This window comes from Argopecten irradians, chromosome 6 (genome assembly GCF_041381155.1).
Source record: "Argopecten irradians isolate NY chromosome 6, Ai_NY, whole genome shotgun sequence".
NCBI lineage: Eukaryota > Metazoa > Mollusca > Bivalvia > Pectinida > Pectinidae > Argopecten > Argopecten irradians.
This window is the reverse complement of record NC_091139.1, coordinates 8243559-8267811: the sequence shown is the minus strand read 5'-3', so window position 1 is coordinate 8267811 and position 24253 is coordinate 8243559. Positions and strand designations below refer to the sequence as shown.

At 35.1% G+C, this 24253-nt stretch overlaps 1 protein-coding gene across 1 annotated transcript in view; it reads left to right on the top strand.

The window, feature by feature from the left end:
- The window catches only part of LOC138326186 (focal adhesion kinase 1-like), a 63844-nt gene extending 39873 nt beyond the window's left edge, over positions 1–23971 (top strand). The window contains 24 exon segments of the mRNA XM_069272314.1: positions 148–225; positions 793–1006; positions 1470–1526; positions 3759–3789; positions 4489–4544; positions 6609–6665; positions 7642–7674; positions 9042–9139; positions 9679–9763; positions 10098–10201; positions 10614–10729; positions 12877–12922; positions 12925–12979; positions 14424–14492; positions 14851–15011; positions 15013–15080; positions 17839–17918; positions 19540–20090; positions 20517–20670; positions 21035–21193; positions 21507–21562; positions 22120–22260; positions 22672–22752; positions 23455–23971. Coding sequence (XP_069128415.1) covers positions 148–225; positions 793–1006; positions 1470–1526; positions 3759–3789; positions 4489–4544; positions 6609–6665; positions 7642–7674; positions 9042–9139; positions 9679–9763; positions 10098–10201; positions 10614–10729; positions 12877–12922; positions 12925–12979; positions 14424–14492; positions 14851–15011; positions 15013–15080; positions 17839–17918; positions 19540–20090; positions 20517–20670; positions 21035–21193; positions 21507–21562; positions 22120–22260; positions 22672–22752; positions 23455–23658 — 2754 coding nt within the window. The 3' untranslated portion in view covers positions 23659–23971.
- Positions 23972–24253: the final 282 nt, after the last annotated feature.

The window sequence follows — 24253 nt, the reverse complement described above, 5'->3', positions numbered from 1 at the left end:
AACAAATTTATATGAAATACTACGTTTTTGATAACAATTCAAAACACTGAGGATAACTTACTGATTTCTTTTTTTCTAAATGTTAGAAGTATTATCAATATAATTTTAGGACATGTCCTAACTATTGATGTATTGTTTTATCATCAGACGGGTTGGAGTATCTCCATGGAGATAGTTATAGGACCAGAAGTAGGAATTAGCTACCTCACTGAGAAGGCCTCGTCGGTAAGTCACAAGGACATAGGCTTTTATTATATTCACTTACCATTTTGCTAATGCTTGGTAATAAGTATCTCTGGTTATAAGCCCATGTCTGGTTATAAGCCCATATCTGGCTATAAGCCCATGTCTGGTAATAAGCCCATGTCTGGTTATTAGCCCATGTCTGGTTATAAGCCCCTGTCTGGTACAAGTTAACCCATGTTTGGCAAAGCACCCATCCACGTCCTTTGCAGCCAAATGACAATTGTAACAATCTGCTTTCACCATCTGGTTATATGCAAGCCAGGTCTCTGTTTTGAATGCTTTCCAAGTTTGAATTATTATAACCATTTATTATATTCAAAGTAATTCATTATTTATACACAAACAAGCAAATGATATTGTTTGATCATGATAGAAGTGAAAAAAGAATAAAATAATCCTGAACAACTGCTTTCTGAGTTTCAATGCAATAAGTTTTCAGAAGAGAGTTAAAAGGTACAACATGTTAGAGTTGTATTTGGCTGATATTAACAGAATAAGGAAAATGTCACTAATAAATTCTAAATGACAATAATCTGTTTGTTTTAGCCGACACACATGGCCGACTTTGCCCAGGTGCAGTCGATCCAGACTAACGCCACACCCGACTCCAAGGGTGTACTACAGATAAAGATAGCTGGGGCGACCGAGGCGCTGACCATTATCTGTAGTACGCTAGAGGAGGCCGAGGATATGGCCAACTTGATGGACGGCTACTGTCGACTGGTACACAATGTAACAACATCCCTCTGGACCAAACGATGTGAGTTTCCCCGAAACATAGACCATCACATTTAGGCTCTGGATTCATGTTCAAATCTTTTTGTTGTCTAGATTCTCTGAGTTCAAATCTTTGTATCTGTCTGATTCTCACTTATAGGTTCTGTTAATTTATGCTCAAGTCTTATTCAATAAAAAGGTTTTTATTTTTATTTTACAGTTCAGTTTACAACTCGATGTTTAGATATATTTTTTTCTGAAAATATTCCTTTAAAACTTTGAAAGTTTTGTTTAAAACAAATTGCTTATCAATTATTTTAAATGTGAATTTTCAAAAATAAAAAACAAAATTATTGAACCTTCTGAATTTATCTGTGAATTCTATCAAATATATTCTGGTAATATTGAAGACTGAAGCTATTTCAATAATGAAACAAAAAATTCGAGATATAAAAATACGACTGAACCAGGTGCTAGTGAGTTATTGCCCTTGGACTGTTTTGTAGCTCTGTCCGACTGGAAGTCTTCCGTAGAGGAGAATCTCAATATCTTAGATCTCCGAGGTTTGTTGTCACCAGTGTTGGTTTTCCTTGCATGTGTTGTACCCTGGTGTCCAGTGTAAAACCTGTCTGTGATTCTACTGTCACAGTTAGTCATCCTCGTGTTCTCACACCGCTACTGATCACACAAACCTTCAACCTCATGTTACCCATATACATTATGTAGAATATGTGTAAACTACACACAGGGGTAGAAGAGCTTTCTTATTACTTTAAAAAAAAAAAAAAAAAAAAAAAATTAAATTTTTAAATTTGTCAGTCATGAAATTTGTTTATGACTTTGATATTGATATTCATTACATAATAATCAAAGATATATAAATCATAAGGCACATTATTCAACTTGTTGGCAATCCTGGGAGAATCATAAGACCATAAAGGCAGTTTAATACTTAAATAAATCTGTTTCCATATGCTTTTAATATTCCGTTATGAGCATCAATATATGATAGATTCTCCAAGGTTCCATTAGCCCTTCCCTTAAAACAACCCACCATTATGGGGCCATTTCTGTATTTTCTTTAGACACCAGATACAATGTCAGTAAGAACAGATGGGTTTTACAGTTAGCAGCCTCGGCCTATAAGAGGCTGGGTACTTCTATCGTGAGCATGTGTGACTATATATCTAGTTCTATAATATCTGGTTCTATCAGTAGAATATACTTAAAGGCAACAAAAATGGACAAAAATAACTGTAACCCAAGATTACCTAATAAGTCATAATAACTGTATGTGATGTATTGAATTTAATTTAAACATTCAGTAATGCTTATTTAACAAGAAAAAGATTATTTGTGTTTATATCCTATGTCTTTTACTAGAAATTTAAAAAAAACATATATATATCTTTATCCATGTATTTATCTAACAAGTAGATACAGTCTAAATTTAGTTTTTATATCAATTATAATTAAGTACAGAAACAGTTTGTGGCAGTGTATCATCTTACATATTTTTTGTTTGTGTGGCTAAATGTTAATACATCTGATTTAAGTCTGGTTTTAGATAACAGTGGAATGCATGTATAAATTAAGAAGTTAGATAAGAAAATTAAATATTGTATCCCTATGACCTTAGACTGATGATTTATTCCATGTCCGACCATTCCCATTCACTAAACTACCCCGCACCATTTGAACATTATATCACAGATATCCCCCTCCCAACTTAACATCCTCACCAGTGTTATATTTGTGTGCTCCTCATGTGACATCCCTGTGTTTAAAACTATTATTAATATTGTTTCTACTGGACTGAATACAAGGTGTTGAATCGACCAATCAGATTTGGGTTCCTATGGTTACACACCATACAGCATGTTTTGTAATGTTTTCTCCCACATTAAATGCTAGAATTCTGTCCTAAAATAGGCACATCTACAGAGCTAATGCTGTTGTTATCTTATGACATTTAAATAAAAGCCAACAAAAAATTTTCATTCAAATAAAAGTCAGACTATATTTTTATATGTTTTACTTCTTCTGATTTAGACGGGTTATGATAGTTTTAAGTTAATTTTGATAACACTTGACAAGTACACTCCGACACCCTCTGGTTCAACATGCCAATGTTTGTCCTTGAACATTTTGTATGACTAGATCTTTTATTTCATACTTTCTTTTTGTACTGTAGTGATTCACTAGATAGAGTATATACACCATTCTTTCTGGCATGATGGATTGGTAGAATTCATGTTCAATATTTAATCAGAATTTCATCAATATTGTCATTCCTGTTATCATTCATTTAAACATTAAAACGTCATAAAGCATCTTTAAGAGCCATACACATTTGGTTGCCTTTGAATGGGCTTTTGGATAATCAAAGGGTAACATGGGACTGTCCAAAAATATAAAAGCCGTAACATCTAGATCGGAAGCTAAAGAACTCTTAATGATGTGGATGCATGTTTCATTGTCAAGGTGCCAGATAGATAAAGAGCTTAAAGAGCTATTGTAGCATTGATGCTGGTGATAAAAATTCCTTAACAGTTTTGTCATTGGCTGATTACATAGAGTACCAAAGTTGATATTTAAATATTTAATCTGTCGATATTATCTATAATTTCATGCAAAGTCTTGTATACTTTTCATTATTTTCATATTTTTGAGAAAATTTTACTTAAATTAATGTTTGTGTAATTCTATTTCATTGTGTGTGTTTTCCCCTGTATTTCAATAATCTTGCTGTTGCTGTTTATTTAATTTAACTCTGATTTTTCTGCGTGTTTCAGGTGAAAATATTCCCCGTTTACCATCCCTTGGGTAAGTGACACCATAGCTGTAAACACAGGACATGTGTTTCTGATCACATCCTATAGCTATAAACAACAGTTAAATGTGTGTCTCATGTTTCTCAGGCAGTGCTCTATAGGCCACTACACTATCTGGTTATTACAAATAATTGTCTGAGCTCTCACTTCAAAATATCTCTTTAGGGAGGTATAAGAAAGTTTTAAATTAACTTGCCTTAAAAACTATTAGTCATAATAACGTTGACCTTTTTGTTGGGGGGTCAACATAACTTACTTACTGGCACATAGAAGCTGTTTCCTGTTTAGAGTTTTAAACACTGGGGTGTCTGAGGGAGGCAGGGCCTAATGTAGCTTAGTCATGGCTAATTAATGTGGCCAAGGATACAAATTAAAACTAGGCCCTGTAGTATATAATATAGGTGATAGAGGGCTGGGACCCTGCTATAGGCACAGATGGCAGGGACACCAAAATCTCATAGATCCAGCAGGAATATTTACATGGAATCTATGTTTAAATTACTACTTGGGTCGGTATTGTAATTCAATGAGTGATTTTTCAAATTGATAAGTTATATTAAGGTTGAATAACAGTTACTTGACAATTAGTCTTTATGTCTAAGCTGAGAAATGTGATATTATTGATGTGGTTTCATGTGAAGATAGATTCAGTTTTAGACTAATAATACTCATCATTTTTTGCTATCTACAGAGTTGAGAAGACAGGAAGTCATGGAAAGTCATCTCATAATAATGGTTCTAATGAACGTAAGTAGATCTAGTTATAATATGTACAGGTGACTGACACTTCATCACAAATACAGTTATAATAACTTAAAACACTAGGTCAGTGATAACACATTGAGATATATCTACACTAGGTCAGAGATAACACGTTGAGATATATCTACACTAGGTCAGAGATAACACGTTGAGATATATCTACACTAGGTCAGTGATAACACATTGAGATATATCTCCACTAGGTCAGTGATAACACATTGAGATATATCTACACTAAGTCAGTGATAACACATTGAGATATATCTACACTAGGTCAATGATAACGCATTGAGATGTACAGATGTATCTACACTAGGTCAGTGATAACACATTGTGATATATCTACTACACTAGGTCAATGATAACGCATTGAGATGTACAGATGTATCTACACTAGTCAGTGATAACACATTGTGATATATCTACACTAGGTCAGTGATAACACATTGTGATATATCTACACTAGGTCAGTGATAACACGTTGAGATATATCTACACTAGGTCAGTGAAACACATTGAGATATATCTACACTAGTCAGTGATAACACATTGAGATATATCTACACTAGGTCAGTGATAACACATTGAGATATATCTACACTAGGTCAGATAACATGATATCTACACTAGGTCAGTGATAACACATTGAGATATATCTACACTAGGTCAGTGATAACACATTGAGATATATCTACACTAGGTCAGTGATAACACCATTGAGATATATCTACACTAGACACTGGATCTACACTAGTCAGTGATATGTGATATTCTACACTAGGTCAGTGATAACACATTGAGATATATCTACACTAGGTCAGTGATAACACATTGAGATATATCTACACTAGGTCAGTGATAACACATTGAGATATATCTACACTAGGTCAGTGATAACACATTGAGATATATCTACACTAGGTCAGTGATAACACATTGAGATATATCTACACTAGGTCAGTGATAACACATTGAGATATATCTACACTAGGTCAGTGATAACACATTGAGATATATCTACACTAGGTCAGTGATAACACATTGAGATATATCTACACTAGGTCAGTGATAACACATTGAGATATATCTACACTAGGTCAGTGATAACACATTGAGATATATCTACACTAGGTCAGTGATAACACATTGAGATATATCTACACTAGGTCAGTGATAACACATTGAGATATATCTACACTAGGTCAGTGATAACACATTGAGATATATCTACACTAGGTCAGTGATAACACATTGAGATATATCTACACTAGGTCAGTGATAACACATTGAGATATATCTACACTAGGTCAGTGATAACACATTGAGATATATCTACACTAGGTCAGTGATAACACATTGAGATATATCTACACTAGGTCAGTGATAACACATGATACACGTTGAGATATATCTACACTAGGTCAGTGATAACACATTGAGATATATCTACACTAAGTCAGTGATAACACATTGTGATATATCTACACTAGGTCAGTGATAACACATTGAGATATATCTACACTAGGTCAGTGATAACACATTGTGATATATCTACACTAGGTCAGTGATAACACATTGTGATATATCTACACTAGGTCAGTGATAACACATTGTGATATATCTACACTAGGTCAGTGATAACACTTTGAGATATATCTACACTAGGTCAGTGATAACACATTGAGTTTTAATACTGATCAGTTCTTTGATATCTCATATGATAAGCTAAAGTTGAGAAATGGACTGGTCTGTGCTGTCATGATTGTCAGATTGAGTGATACACTACAGTGAACTGTCTGTATAACATGGGACCAGTATATATATTGCTTTGTGATGTAGCCACCAGCTACTACACATTAGATCATCACCGCACAATGATCCTGGCTTTCTACAAGGGAAATAATCTCAATAAAGAAACTGTTTCTAGAACCCCTGATTTATCAAATCTGCAATTATTAACAATTTTGCTCTGACGAACAACTTTTGTATTGTAGGTTTCTTTATCAGGAATACCAGTCAATGTTGTATTTCAATTTTATGTGTTTTTAGGAATATCAGACTATGCAGAAATAGTGGAGGATGAAGGAGATTACAGTACCCCAGCAGGTAAAACCGAATAGTTACTGACCACCGGTCAGTTTACTCTCTGGTCATCATCGTTTACTTATGTTATATAATCACGTCTCATCTAGCATAGCAGGATTAATGGCAATCAATTTTTTGATAAATGGTAGTCAAACCTGTCTATATAGACTACCCCAGGGACCTTGAAAAAATGGTCCCTATAACCAGGCGGTCTTTATACACAGGTCAAATTGTGCTGAAATAACCATCAGGGACCCTGCAAAGTTGTCTTATTAAGCAGGTGGTCTTTATACAGAGGGGGTTATTAAGACAGGTTTGACTGTATATTTATAATTTGTTTATTATCTCAAGGTTATCTTTTATACAAATTCTTTCCCAAACTTTTGATGTCCATTAGCCCTGCTTTGAGATACTGTGTAACTGGTGGTATTGTATTATTTGGTGGTATATATATAATTATTGTGTACTTCAGCAGATATCTATATGATTGTATATTGATATTTTATTTCCAAGCTTTTGTGGTTTCCTTTGGTATTCTTTCTCTTCATGTATTATGTTTAACCCATAATATTCATAAAGGAAGAGAGAAAAATTAGTCACTATCTGGGAAATTTAAGTTTGTTTATAGAAAGTTGTGAGATCGTGGAATCTGCATTGGGATATTGATGTACAAAGATCGGGAAAGGGGCATAACTTCTGTTGGCTTTAAATTTACAAATTGAAGTTTCTTTCCCCATCACATGTAAAATATGGGAATAATTTATAAAGATGTTTGGATGAAGTCAGAAAATGAATTTAAGTAAATTTACTGGCATTGAATTTCATTGGGCTCTGTAGAGATAGATTCTATACACAACCTATGTTTTTTGAAAGTACTATTTCTCATTACCGTTATAAAGAATTGAAGTTGTAGAAATATTATTTTGAAATCTCCATATTTTTTTTTTTTTTTGATTTCTGTCCATTTTACTGATACTTTGTTTGACGGTACCTTTAGGCCAGTATGGCAGTCGTCGGAAGAAGAAAAAGTGTGAGTGACCTTGAGAATGAACGGCCTTGACCTTGAGCATGTGTGACCTTTAGAATGCCAGTATGACACTGGTGTAACATGTGTATGATGGATAGCTAAGTTAAAACTTACCAGAACAGATGATTTCTATATAATGTCATGCGTTAAATGACCAAAACTGCTGATATGTTCAGTAATAACTTGAATGTTGTATGCAGCTTTTGATATTTAATGTTTAAAAAGGATGATCCTGTGAAAAACAATTTTTCTTTCATGTGTCACATCCTTAGCTTTGTCTTGCTGTCTCCTTGCCGCAGGATAAAATCTTGTATACTAAATCAATTATCCGACTAAGTGTTGTATGCTAAACAAATTACTCCACTGGTACCCTTATTTTGTGAAACCATTACTAGTATGAGTCTGTATAACGATCCAATAGTTTAGGCCTATACATGGCTTTAACTCCATTAACTATGGCCCTGTAATCGCATTACTATACCGATTATCATCACCACTTTTGAATTCTGTCTAAGCATGTACAGGTTAGGTTTCCGTTTGCTTTAGTAGGTAAATTGTTTGTTTTGTGGCTTTGCTATTCTACATGGTAGCCATGTTTCTAATTCTGCATGTGTTTGTGTCTGTATTGTACTACGCATCCTACTGTATCTAAAGGGAGATAACTACATCTCCATCCTGCTTTGTAAGTCTGCCTACCATCGTTATATATATTTACTGCTTGGTTGACAACATGTGCTTTGTCTGGTACCGTACATCTAATGATCTCTGAAACAATAGCATAATGTTACTGGAGTTTGTAATGGTCCATTTTACAATAGGAGTATCGAATGGCTATTGTGATGGTCCATTTTACAATAGGAGTATCAAATGGCTTCTACTATTGCCAGTAGCCAGTGATGCACTTTAATTGAAATTTTGAACATGAAAATACAACAAATCACCATTCCATATGTTTAAGGTTTGTTACTGGAGTGTAGAATGGTCGCATGCCTATAATACAGTATTATACACACAAAACAATATCATAAAGCACTGTAAAACAGTCAGAGGTTTGACAAAATTAAATAAATAAAAAAAACAATTTTTTTAAAGAGATTTGTGATTGATAGATACTAAATCGTTTTCTTCTTTTTCAAAAGCACCTTGTATGAGATGATATGTGAATTTGGATGGAGGTGAATTTGTAACAGAATCTTTGAAATCTGGAAGATATGATTAAACTTTTCACGTGGTAATGTCAATAATGTCAATAACTGTCGTGTGACACATGAAAACTAGTTAAAGCAGAGAAACTGTTACCAATCCTAATGTTTAAGGGATGTTATTTGTAAACATTGTTATTATGATATAAGTGTGCGATTTATTTACAGCGCGAGACTACGAGCTTCGGCGAGATGCAATAAACTTACAGGAGGTGCTAGGAGAGGGACAGTTTGGGGATGTCCACAAAGGGGTTTACATTGACAAGGTCAGTTTTAGTCAGGACTGTAAAGGTGTCGGTTAGTACGGAGAAATGTTGGTCAGTATGAAAAAGGTATTGGTCAGTACTGAAAACGTGTTGGTTAGTACGAAAATCTACAATAAAAGATTACCTTATAGAATTGCTCAGAAAATACTATAGTGAAAAGCAATATTATCCAAAATCAAAAACTATAACGTTGTTTTATTTGCGGAGGTTTAAATTTCACTATGTTGATGGTCAAGTTTATTTCTACAAACTTGTGAATACTATAAAAAGAAGGATAAAAAGCTAAACAGAAAATTGGTAATGTGCAAACATTTCCTACTACAAATACCAAAGAGAAATCAACGGAATTTTTCTTGCTACAAAATTAAACAATTACACAGTATGCAAAAGAGGTCAATATATATATATATATAAAACTAAAAGTTAAAGTTGTATTAGGTTATATATAAACTAAAAGTTAAGGTTGTATTAGGTTATATATAAACTAAAAGTTAAGGTTGTTTTAGGGATTTTTGAAGTCATTGGTTGTTTGTTTATAGGAAGGACTGAGTGTCGCAGTGGCTGTGAAGACATGTAAAGAAGACAATGAAGAATCCATGACGGAAAAATTCCTGGAGGAGGCATGTAAGTAGGTCAAGGTTAAAACAAGATCAAAGTAGTTTAGTATGTGGTTACCTTTACCGAGGTGAAGGTTATGATAAGTAAGGTGTATGGTGACCCAAGGTCAAAGTCATAAATTAGGCGTGTGGTGACCTATACCAAGGTCAAGGTCATAAGTAAGATGTGTTGTGACCTTTACCAAGGTCAAAGATGGTAACTTTGTGATTTGTACAAAGGTCAAGGATAGTCAACACTCATAAGCCACTATGTTATATTATTAACGTTTTAACATAAAGATATCCCAAACTGAAAAATAATCACTTAAGTTATAACTGATGCTATTATATTTGTATTCCAGTGATCATGCAGCAGTTTGACCACCCTCACATCATACACCTTATTGGGATCTGTTCAGAGACAAGACCAGTGTGGATCGTCATGGAGCTGGCTAAACATGGGGAGGTAACTAACAGATATATAACTACTTATGTATAGCCATAACTTGTAGTTGTTCCCAGACTGAAGTAACAATTACTGCTGTCTCCTAAACCACACAAATCACCACAAGTTGCTCAACTAAAATGAGAAAAAAAAAGAGGGGGGGGGGGGAAAAAGGGGAGACAACTTTCAGATATACATTATGTATACAAGCAGGGCATTTCGGGATGGATATATCACCTCATTCCATATATATAATGGTAATATTTTGAATAATGTGTGGCTAAATTTTCTCATTAATAGGTTCTGATACAAGTACTTTAGAGTTAATTTTGAAATATATGGTAATTGTCATGATCCAAGAACACTGATTCACATGACTTATTGCTAGTGATCTGAGGATATTTTGAGTAACACATTTACTGGTATGTTACAGATGAGAGCTTATCTACAGAAAAACGCACACCTTCTGGACCTGTGTACCTTGATATTGTATACATGTCAACTGTGCACAGCCCTGTCCTACTTAGAGAGTAAAAAGTTTGTACATAGGTAAGTCATTGTGTAAAATTTGTACATAGGTAAGTCAATGTGTAATATTTGTACATAGGTAAGTCATTGTGTAAAATTTGTACATAGGTTAGTCATTGGGTAAAATTTGTACATAGGTAAGTCATTGTGTAAAATTTGTACATAGGTAAGTCATTGTGTAAAATTTATACATAGGTAAGTCATCGTGTAAAATTTATACAGTGGAACCTCCCGAAACCGAACCTTCTCAAAACCGATCACCTCTAGAAACCGAACATGGATGTCATGTACGGAATGAATTCCTCTTTATTAATAGTATATAAAACTTCCCAAAACCGATCCCTCCCAATTCCGAATACCGGACCGATTTTGAGATAGGAATAGTCAAATGTAACTAAAATACACTTCTGAAAACCGGCCTTACCTGAGCGATACCGATAGATTGCATTGAGGTCTGATCAACCGACCGTGAAATACACACGTACCTGTACAATAGTTGTCGCATGCCATGTCCTGGGGCATGTATACAGATGTGAAGGCTATAGGTACACGGTAATTATACCCGAGATAGTGGTGAAATTATTTAATCATGTCTATTGTTTAGATATTTAACAAAAGTCTACCACGTGCACGCAGTTTGTTTACTGTATGAAAACAAGCAGAGCTAGTAATAAAGAGATAGTTTCGTATTCAAATCACACGGTTTTTTTTATTTACATATGTCGTAAATTATCTGTATGAAGAAGCCAAAGCCATGTAATTGTTATTAGAAAAATGACTATGTCATATAATGACCGACATCAACTGATCATCGTGTAATTAGACCATTTAATTTGATTCTTGACGTAACCGGAAGCGATCGGCCGTATGTAGGTTAGTGCAGACGAGAACATCCACAAGAACATTCACGCAACCAAGGATTTATAAGTGAGAAGGATTCGTGACTGTCTCTTTCCATTACTAAACACCACGCGAGACGCCTATGAACCGGGAATAAAAACCGTTTTTCTCAACAAATACTTGTCTTATCGAGTCAAACGAAACACCATTGTAAAGTTTATTAAATTTCATGACGTATATTACTTGCTTTAAAGACGGAATATTTGGAGGATATGTCTTAAATTTTCGTTAAAAAAGATCGACAGCTCATGAAATGACGGCCCCGCTTCAGAAAGTAAGACGGTAACCCTCGCACCCGCAAGCTACATCAAAGGCTGCGCCGGCGGATATCAAAGGAAAAATCAGTCGTCGCCCAACGTCACGGTCAGTGCACAAACACAAAAGCGCCTGCCTTGGACTTCCCCAAACCCCAGTGTGACTTATCCTTCTCATGTACGTCCTTGACGCAACTAACTAACTAAAACTACGTTTATAAAACGGTAACAAATCAAGATTGTTGTAATCCATTCCTTTTAAACGTATGATTCTCTCTTTTGTGATAACATTCACATTAACAATCAATATCGGTCGGTTTTAACAAACACTAGGCATACATGCGGTACACTAGTGTAAAAAACGACTTCCGATCGATTAAATCCGGATTGTAATGATCGGTATTCGGTTCACTTCTCCAAACCGAACCCTCTCTAAACCGGTCGAAATTATGGTGCACCGACCATGATCGGTTTCGGGAGGTTCCACTGTACATAGGTAAGTCATCGTGTACAATTTGTACATAGGTAAGTCATTGTGTAAAATTTGTACATAGGTAAGTCATTGTGTAATATTTGTACATAGGTAAGTCATGGTGTAAAATGTATGCATAGGTAAGTCATTGTGTAATATTTGTACAAAGGTAAGTCATTGTGTAAAATTTGTACAAAGATAAGTCATTGTGTAATATTTGTACATAGGTAAGTCATTGTGTAATATTTGTACATAGGTGAGTCATTGTGTAATATTTGTACATAGGTAAGTCAAAAAGTCATTGTGTAATATCTGTACAAAGGTAAGTCATTGTGTAATATTTGGTCTATACATACTCTGTTAATAGCAATAAATGTTGCACAATACAAATTCTTATTAATTTATTCAAATTCTTATCAATTTATACAAATTCTTATTAATTTAGGAAATACATTTATTGAGTGTGAAAGTAATTTATTCTGATACAAAATTTTCATATTTTCTGTAGAATGTATCATTATGCAGAATATTTATATTTTCAGGGATATCGCGGCTAGGAATGTGTTAGTGTCGTCACATGACTGTGTGAGAAATTGGCTGACTTTGGTCTGTCGCGTGTTGTAGAGGAACAGAGTTATTATAAAGGTTAGTAACTCATGAAAGAGAAAAGTATACAAATGTAGTATGTAAACTGCCATCCTCTTCCTATTAGTAGTTAGAACACAATCAGTCCCTTTATAGATTGATCTCTATACTACTGCATAGTTCACACCTCTACTTACAAACAACTACCATCCAAATGTTGTAATTTTAAGGAAACCATTATGGTCTCCTAAAGCTTAGAATGCTTAGTTTTACCAAATCTGTAGGAAATAATAAAAAATTAGGGAAAACATGTCTATTGTTTGAACTAATGACCTTTCAGAGAATGTGGTTACCTGTCTTCAGGCTGAAAAAAGTATCATGAAAAGTGAGCAAAAATATATAAATTCTGGGAGTTTGAAACTAAGGGGAGATAATCAAGTATTAGACTTAATTAGAGAAATGTTGAACAAGACATTGGATATCTAATAACTTGTACAACTCTCAGAGGTAACGTCATTCTATCACCGTATGAGTGTAAAACTTGATTATACAAACCTAGTAAAGTATTTCACTGTTGGGGCCAACTTTCGCTTTATCTGTAAATATCTTTTTATTTTTCACCCAGTTTTCGTTTCCTGATTATTTTCTGTATTGTACAGAATACTCCTTATGACCGATATATATACTTAAAAGTTCTTCTCTCTTCCTGGTGTGTATTGACATAAGTTTAATAATTAGGAGGAACTGTCACTTTGTAGATCTCTATGAGTTGTAAAAAGTTTCCCAGAAATGTGTATTGTAGACAGGAAACATCTGTTCAGCATTTCCTGTTATTTATTCCCTGTACTAAACACTCTCATCACAGAATGACATATATTATGTTTTGCTGAATAAGGATGTCAGAATACCTGTCGCAATTTAATAAATTTAAATAAATTGGCGTTGAAACTGATTACTACTGGCTTTGCTTTCTTTATAGATGATAAATAAAAACTAAGTTCATTGAACTTTACCTTTAGTTGTGTTGGGTAGTTGTAAAACTCAACTTGAGTTTGAAACCAGTACAGCAACACACAAGTTGCTTAAGGAAAATGCTTCTAGTTCATCTGACCTTAGATAACTTCTACAGAATAACTTGAATGAATATTTGTGTGACAATATGTGACAAAACTTTGTATATAGACGAACATTAGTAAGATATTGGAGGAGTTCAAAAAAATCGGACTTGTTCGACTGTAACTTACACAGCTTTATTGCCCTTTACAATAATAATCATTATCGGACGTTGTCAAAATGGTCAAGACATTAAGACACATGACCATAACACAGTAAAAGTAACTGAAAGCTAGGTTCAAGTATAAATCATTCATTATTGTCAATCTAGCATGAAGGGTACCATATAGTCGTGTTAAAATTGATGAAGAATTCAGAAATGAAACGTTAGATCAACTGTGGAAAATTTAAGAACAGCTACTCATGTTATTTTTGTTGATTTTATTTGCAGCTTCCAAAGGAAAGCTGCCCATTAAATGGATGGCTGGATGGCTGTTTTGGACGCCAGGCAGCCATAACTGTAAAAGGAATTTTGTTCAAACTTTAATTACCTTGGTCCCTATTTGTGTCATAAGCTGATAGGAAAAACCAGGCACCAGGCAGCCATTGATGATAGTTTCCTCAAAAAAGTGCTTCTTTCTCAAATTTCAATCTGCCTATTGTTAAAAAGTTTGTTATCGCTTTTTCAAAAGTTTCCTGTCTCAAAATATATGTAGGTCTTTGTTTGCATATTGCTTTGCCGATTCGGTCAACAGATGGCCGCCAGGCCGAACATCTTGGATTTTGATAGTTAAAGTTTGTTCATGGCAATTTCTAAAGTACTGAAGGGGATTATCAAATTCATTAAGGGACCTCATAAATTCGGTCATTGCTGCCAGGCTTTGGATTACATTTGTTTTTCGTTATGATTCCAAAGTATTGTATGGTCTTTCTCAAACCATTCCAACATGTGAAGAATAATGATGTGATAGGGAAAACGATAGAGAATGGAGAGCGGCTGCCCCTCCCCCCGGGCTGTCCCCCTCCATGTACAACCTTATATGTGTGTGTGCTGGTCTTACGAACCCTCCAAGAGACCTTCGTTTGCTGATATGAAAATTCTTTTGTGGTAAGTAAAACTATAGGTAATGGATTGATTCTATAGACTGTTAAACAGGGGTTGGGTGGGGCATGGTATAGACTGTAAGCAGGGGTTGGGTGGGGCATGGTATACACCCCGTACCAGTCCCCTAAAAAACAGCTATATCAACAATATACCATTCAATCCAATAAGTGCCCAGTAGACTTAAAAGTTAGAGATAATTAAGGGCAGTTAGTGAGACCAAATTTAAACCTTTTCACTGAATTATTGTTCATAGGAAGTCGAATAAGTTTGGTAAACAAATAAAGAGAATGATAAAGAACTCAGTTTTAAGCCACAAATGAAAGAGGGGGTACTTATAGTTGACAACATCTTTTAATGAAAGAGAGGGCACTTACATCTTTTATTACGTATGTGTGAAAGCAATAAGCCTATTTTGATTGTTGTTTGCTAATATGCTCAGCTAAGATTTCAAAGAGTGAAAGATTGAAACCCTACAAGGAAAGATTCTCATTTTGACAACAGTTAATGTCTATTTATTTATAAGAGACAATTCAGTACTAGGAGAAATCAAAACACATTCTTATAGAAATTAGTCATGGTTGGGTAAAGTTCAAACTTGCTCGCTGTCTGCCATTTACACATTGTGGATCGTACATCCCTTGTATGCCGAACCTGTCACCTTGCTTGTAAAGTAATGTTTTGTCTTAGAACTTGATCCAATTGCTTTGACTGTAGTGTGTTACCTTATTAGGTGAATTGTCTTGCCTAAAAAATCATTTATCACCTCTCAGTGGTTAAAGTTCATTTGTTTACTACCAATAAGGCGTGGGACTTTGGCTTATTGAGTTTGGGTACACCGCGTACATATTATACCTGCTTAATCGTATTGATCAACGATTTGTAAATTACAACGGTATCAATTAAAATACTAAATAATGACGTGGAATTTGTCAATATTTTTATGTTATATGTTCCATAAGAAAATGTAGAACAATACATTTATGTCCATATTTTTGCTTCTTGGTTATGTAAAAGAATTAGCCTGAGTGAATTTGTCCCTTTTCAGTTTGAGAGATGGAAAAATTAGATTTTAAAGTGCCGGTATAAAACATCTATGTTATCTATTTTTGTATTTAAATTTTAACTTGAATTGGTTTTAAAAAATAATAAAAAATACTGAAGTATTGTCAAACAAAACCTCTTTAATATAACTTTGAATATATAGAAAAAAATTAAAATAGATATGGATTAAAATAATCTCTCAAAATAAAATTTGCCTTTATAACCTTGTATTTAAGTGGACAGAGAACTTTTAAGACACAAACATTTTCAGATTGTTTTATAATTTCTTCAATAACAATTATACAAGGAAGTTGGCTGTTATAGATGCCTTGTACGTTAGATGGAGTGAGGTAGAGGTCATTTGTAGGTCAGCGTACAACAATGCTACTTAGAAACATGCTTGTGTTATAAGGAGTATAAGTCATCGTGATAGGAAGTACGTAGTGTGTTCAAGTGGCTCGTACTTAAATCAACAACAGCTAAAATCTGGCACGTTTGTTGTTATTTACTAAAGTCAGTCGCTGTAGTCAATAAGGATTTATTCTTTCTCATCTAAATTTAGCACCTTTGTTGTTATTTACGAAAGACTTATGAATTATAAGTACGGTAGTCAGTAAGGATTTATACACTAATCTAAAATTTAGCACCTTTGTTGTTATTTACGAAAGACTTATGAATTATAAGTTACGGTAGTCAATTAAGGATTATATACTTTTCTCTATCTAAATGGATAGCACTCCTATGTTGTTATTTACGAAAGAACTGTTATGGTATTTACTAAGTCACCGCTAGTCTATAATGATTTATACTTTTTTACCTAAAATCTGGCCACATATTGTGGTTATTTTACATACAGTCAGCTGCTTTGTAGTCAGTAAGGATTGCATATCTTAATTACTACATCTGTTACCAACTCAGAACGGAGGGGGGGAAGATTCTTTACTTTTGTATGGTGTCCATAATGCCTGATCTCTTCCATAGCATTATCTTGTGGTGGCTTCTACCGGTCTCGTCCTTGACCACAGCAGGGTATCACCAAAGCAAATTTGTCACATTTTTAAATATGCCATGACAACCTTATTTTGACCTTTTATCTATCAAAAATGAATGAAAGTAAAACCATGTCACACACAAATCTTGAGTGATCTTCTTTCCATCATGCTTAGCTTTCTAACCATGTCATGCTTGTACATAACCATGGCTTCATTCATTGATATGTGTACATGTTTAATTTTCACAATGCTAAATGAAAATGAAAATTCAATTATAGATATTTCCATAGAGTATGTGTTAAAATAAAACTTTATAATACATTTCACATTAATGATTAGAGAGAAATGGTTGACTTATGTTTATATTGCTTCAAATTCTTCAAGAAAAAATGGAGTAATAGGGTGAACGTCTTAAAATGTATGCATACTGTAACTTGCACATGTAAAGAACACTTATAATTTTTTAGTTTGTAGTTTATGTTATACTTTAATTTTGTCATAATAAAAATCCCTTGGACTGTTTCAAGACTCTTTATAAAATGCATTGGATAATTAAATTTGTGAAATATTGAGCTGGAAGTTTCATGATTTAGGAGTAAAGAAACAAGATGTAAACAATAATGACAACATTTTCATCATATTTATTTTTAATTGGGCGATATACATGAAAGAGAAAGTATTTAATGCAGTATTTGATCCACTAACCTTGGTTAAATTAATGATTAAAGTGAGATTTTGGAGGAGGAGAGATGTCGACAGGAGGACGAAATGAGACGAGATAATCGGAGGATACAGGAAATCTCGTGGAGTACGTATATTTGTTTGTATTTATGTGTATCTGTTAGAATTGACAGGAAATCTCTGATGATGTACGTATGATGATATATTTATGTGTATTTAGTGGACTTGGACAGGAAACGCGTAGACATTATACGAGCAGTCATTCAGGAAACCTTCCTGATTAAACAAGGTAGTAACTAATAGAGGAACTGCTGGGGAGTCCATTATAGCCCCTAAAGGGATTAACTTTCCTGCACATGTTAGAAGGTGTGGTTAGAGGTGTGGTGAGAACCCCTGACACACACCAGGAACCTCTGTGTCTATATCTGTGTGTATATCTAGGCCCTCGGGGCCATAAAGGTCATAACTTTACTACTGGAGAATGGACTACAGGATTCTGGATCTGACGTCTTTATGGGAGAGAGTCCTAAGTGAAACTTCTTCAGAGGAATAGACTCTTAGATTGCAGACATCATTCTGATGTTAATATTATGTTATGATTGTGTTGACATTCCAAAAACAGAATTTAGAAAACTGAAGTAATGTGATGTGTCAATGCTGCTGTATGCATCGTCAATAAATCCTAGATCGCTCGAAAAACAGAACTCGGAAAACTTAGTGTGATGTGTCAATGCTTCTGTATGCATTGTCAATAAATCACAGATCGTGGAGATATTAGAGAATGATGTTAGGAGAACCTGTAAAAAGGCTGAGTGTCAAGCGGTCTAGTCTCAAACTATCGCTACAGAGATCTGTGTCTAATTCATATGGAGAGGAAGCAGGTAATGAAAGAATAGAAAGTATAGATGTATGATGAACCACGTACATAATAATTCTGTTTGTAAGTAAGGCTTGGCATTGTGATTTATTTCATCTGTCTTACTTTAGCTTTATAAACAATATCTGTCAACTCCCAGAAAATCTAAACACCCTGGAATTTTTTTGTTTGTTGCGTTAAAATATTTATAAGATCAGAGATGACCAACGGCTTTAATTGTTGTCGTTGAAAATCAGAGGTTGTTCAGTGATATTTTCAATGTTCTGTTATTAGTTCTGAATCATTAAGTTAAAAATTCTGTACAGAATTATTTTCGGTCAGTGTTTAAGGCATATTCTAGTTTCCTGTGAGTTTTCTTACATCATTCTATGTAACAAGGAAAACTCACAGAAATTGATGCTGTGACAGAAAGGAAGACATGATTTACTATGTTGTCTTATAATTATCAAAAGAGATTCAGTAAAACATGGTTATAACTAACCTCGGGGGACCAACAAATATAAGCATAGTTCATTATACACATATTGTATACATCTTACAGGAACCTTGATCAGGAATGAAAATTACTACCCTATAACGATGAATTCATACTGTAAGCGTGTCTGTTATAAACATGTTTTACTCTAATTTGAATTAACATTGTAATCTTCAAAAAGAGGAAGAAATCAAAAGTGTACTTTATGTTTATAAATTCAAAATCTTTTACTGAAAAGTGAGGTTTGTTGAAAATTTTCATAAGAGTAATGATAATTGTCTTCACATACTAGTTTTCAGACAGAACATTTCTACAGAAATGGGCTATGTTGATATTTGAATGTGAATGGTAATGATTAATTTGATATGAGTAATAAAGACAGATTTTGTGATACAGGATCTAGTGGATCAGACATTGAGGAGCCGCCCCCCAAACCTGCCCGCCCCCAGTACCAGGCCATGTCGCCCACCGGCTCTACGCCTAACTTAGCCATTAATAGTAGTGTAGCCAGCCTGCCCCACCAGTGGAACAGTACTACAAATCTCCCTGTGGGCCATAGTACGCCTCTTCAGGGCCTCAGTCCTCAGACACATCCTCCCGCTGCCTCAGAACCCACCACGCTGCGGAACTCTCAACTTCCCGCAGAAATAAATCTGCAGCACTACTTCCCCTCCTCCTCCGGCTATACGTCTGTGCCTTCTAATAATCACCACCTGGGAATCAGTACCATGGACTCTGCCATGCCTATCCATGCCATCCCGGACCCTGGGGCAGCCAGTCTGCCGACTCGGCGAGGTGGGGCCTCGTCAAAGCCTTTTGGATACCATGTGCCTCGAAATCATCATGAGTTGTCCGATATCTTAGGTAACCAGTACCGTAAACCGTCGCCAAGAAATTCAGCTGTGATAGACCACCAGATTCCTAAAGACCCAAGACTTTCTCCGGAGGTTGGTACACGCATGTATATCTTGCTATTTGTTGTATGAAGTTCGGGAGTCTGAATACTGCCTATTCCGTCTTTGTATATTACAGAGTTGTCTGCCCTTGTGGGTTTATATCTTTCTTGACTCCATCATTTTGTGAGCGAATATTATGTTATTTCCCTGAAAAATATGATATTACGCTCACAAAAACATGCCATAGCAATTAGAAGACCCTACATACCTGCCAACAGATTAAAACAGGGATAAATTTGCATATCTACAATAATTGCTTTGCTAACTTCATACAGAAAATGAAATTAATGCAATTATATCAAATTACAAAATGTCTTGTGCAAAAAGCACTAGATAATTATTTCTACCAAAATGTGTACATTAACAGTATTTATAGACTATCCATGTACTACAGCGTGTGTACTTTACATTGTACAGGAGTTTGACTTCCACACAACAGAGGGTATCCCTCGCGCCCACATCAACCATGATGAGGACGTGGACCCTAAAATACTAGAGCAGCGTCTGTTACAACAACAGCGACAGTTACAGGAGGACGCCAAGTGGCTGGAGGCCTCAGAAACCAAACTGGTGAGTGTTGTTTGTGTGTAGTTAGTAATGTACATGTAGCATACACAAAGGCAGGAGGCCTCCAAGTGTGGTGTTTTGTGGAGTGTATACTGCCTAAACCATTGTCTTTACCCAGTTCGTAGGTGAAATTTTGTAGGGACTACCGATCGAGGTGCAAACATTTTTGAAATCTGTCAGAGGTATGAAAAATTGAAAATTGATATAATGATAATTCTAATTTGTGATAAGTGAAACTGGAAACCAACTTTATATTAATGTTCCCTGATGGATGAGAAAATAGCGCTGTATCTAAATGTTGTGTTTGTGATATAACATATTGTGGGTTTATTTTACAGGGTCGAGATAAGTGGCAGGCACCAAATGAGGTCGAGATAAGTGGCAGGCACCAAATGTGAAGATAGACGTTGGGAGTAAGGAAAACTCTCCCCCACAGGCCCCCGTCACCTCCCAGCCAGCTGCCATGGAGGTCCAGACACGACCCACCATCACATACTCACGTACCTCTAGTAACAGTCACGCCTCTAGTAAGTTGTACAAATATAACCGTTAATTTGTAAAGATTATACACAAATTTGCCATTTTTAATATCTTAAAACTTAGATTAATTCCATCTTCTGTTGATTCTGACGTCACAAAAACAGGTAAAAATATGACATCAGTGTCACCGGTTATTGGTATTGGTAATCATACTTTACCCACATTGTTTTGGTATCTCAAAATCATAAGCATTCCTAGAATTTACAATATAATTTCTGTAATAGAAATCAGTTTAGAAAATATTGAAACAGTACTATTCACTACCTCTGTAAATTATTGATATATTAACTTTGATCTCAGCAGGTAGCAGAAGTAGTGTTAACAGTGAACCAGAACTTCCATCTCCAACTTCCAAGGTGAGTCTCTACATTTTACCACATACCTACATATATTTCCCAGATTCTCAATGTAGCCTAGATATGTGAAGAATTAAATTTTGTTTCTTACTTTATTACTGTAAATCAACTTACTTTCGCGGCTTCTTAATTTTGCGAATGCCATTTAAAACCAAGTTGGCCAAGATTAACATTTGCAGATTTAAAAATTGACGGAAATTCCTTTCAGTATATATGGTGTAGATATCAATTTGCGGAGACTAAGTTTTGTGAATTGACTTTGATCGCGAAAGTAAATCACAAGCGAAAAAATGTTGGTTTGCAGTACTCATAATTCTGAAATACAGTGAACTTTATATATTGATAGAATTGTCATTATCAGAGGAAGAGACCAAACCCTGTCAAAGATTTTTTGTCTTTGATATGCTAGGTTTAACTTCAACAAGAATCAGTTCTAAAAAAGAAAAATTGATGCCTCACTCAGTTTTGCTATATGCTTAGTCCACTGTGTCTAGATATAAAATAATTGAGATAACACTGCTTTGGACTAATTACATTATCTATTAATTTCCCTGTAGGCGGAGGCTGCTTCAGCACAACAATTAGACAGAAACGATGACCATGTTTATGAAAATACAACGAATGTCGTGCGATCTGTGATGTCCTTAACGAGGGTAGCCCAAACTGTCAAACCTGACGAGTATGTGGATTTAGTAAAGGTAGGTAGTGAAAATGTACATAAATATCACGAAACAAGGATAACCCAATTCCTCTAAACTGACGAGTATGTGGACTTAATCAAAGTGGAGAGTGAGAATGTATAACTGGCTTGATCGAGTCATGTCCCCTGTTTTAATAGAAACTTTTTTTTGCTGTTTTCATGCAAGATTTGCAAAATATTTGAAGATATTTTTCCCCCCTTGATAGCATATTTTTTAAAATGCCTTAGAAATATTACCACTTTGAAGGATTTCAGATAAGGTGAAGTTACTGTTTCACCATTTCAATTCCATCCTCTGGAGCTGTGGTGGCGGAGTGGTTAAGATGTCCTCATAAAACCAAACCAAATTAATCGATAAACTTACCAACTTTATATTGTGAGATATAAAGGACCTTGCTCGTTGTTACAGGACACTGGCTTACAGCTGAGAGGCCTGCTCACCAGTGCTGACGAGTTCACACGGACAGTACCGCAAGGACTGGATTCTGAGGTAAGCTCATGCATACACAAGTTTTATATACTGTATTAGACCCCATGAGCGCCCAGGGCTTCTAAAAAAAATAAACAAAATGAAAAGGTGCTAATAAGACAAAATTATTGCAAACCTATACAGTTCAGGTCTTTATTTATGCCTAAGAAATTGATATTGAGGCCTCAAAAGGATGATGAGCGCTTATAGGGACATAGGTGCTTATTGGGTGGAATATGTTAATCTGATGCTGGGTATGGATTCAACAGATGGATGAGGTACGTAGTTTGTACAGGGTTCTTAAGTGACATATTATAGCTAGTGACGACGTGCTACTGAAATAGGAATATGATTTAACATTTTCTCCTTATATTGCTACTGTTGTATGTTTAAAGCTTATCCTGGTGACATTACAGTGAAATTTCATTAACTCTAATGTCAATTCAAAGGGGTGTGAAACCTATTTCAATACATAGTTGAAATTTTAGTTGAGAGTTCAAATCAATTTTGGTATCAAGCCAGGTTGTAGAAGTTTTACAAGTTTGTGATATTACATATATAAGGAAGGAAAAAATCTGCTAGGTTATTCTTGCTCCAGAGAAAGAATTACATCGGTACCAGTCTTTCCTGAATGTTTTGTGATACTTGTATGTTATTCTACCATTGTGTACAGATACTTCTGTTTTAGTGTATGAATTCTGATTATTATACTTTTGTTGACAGATTCTGATGGCACAAAAGGTTTTATCGACAGACATGGCCTCGTTGATTAGCTCCATGAAACTTGCTCAACAGTACAGATCGACAGCATTAGAAAATGAATACAGAAAAGGCATGCTCAAAGCAGCTCATGTGTTAGCAATGGACTCGAAAAATCTTTTGGATGTTGTGGACAGAACTCGGTTAAAAATGTTTGCTAAGAGCTGATCCCTGGGGGTGGCGCGGTGCTAACCTAGTCGTCTACACTCCATTGATTTGTTGTTGTTGTGATGAAGTGCGGGCATCCATGGACAGCGCTTGCCAAGTACACAGACAGGAAGTGTTACTGAAGAATTTTGTGCAATATTGTAATTATACATCAGAGTGGCTTTATGTTAGTGTATGGCTACACATGTAAACTGGAGTGTGTACAAGTGTCATGTGACTTTGTATACATGTGTCACGTGACTTTGTATGCATGTTTGTCACGTGACTTTGTATACATGTGTCGCGTGACTTTGTATACATGTTTCACGTGACTTTGTATAGATGTGTCGTCACATGACTTTGTATTACATGTGTCACATGACTTTGTATACATGTGTCACATGGCTTTGTTACATGTGTCACATGACTTTGTATACATGTGTCACGTGACTTTGTATTCATGTGTCACGTGACTTTGTATACATTTGTCACGTGACTTTGTATACATGTGTCACGTGACTTTGTATACATGTGTCACGTAACTTTGTGTACATGGGTTACACGACTTTGTATACCTGTTTCATGACTTGGTAGCCTTTTGTCATGTGACCTTAAT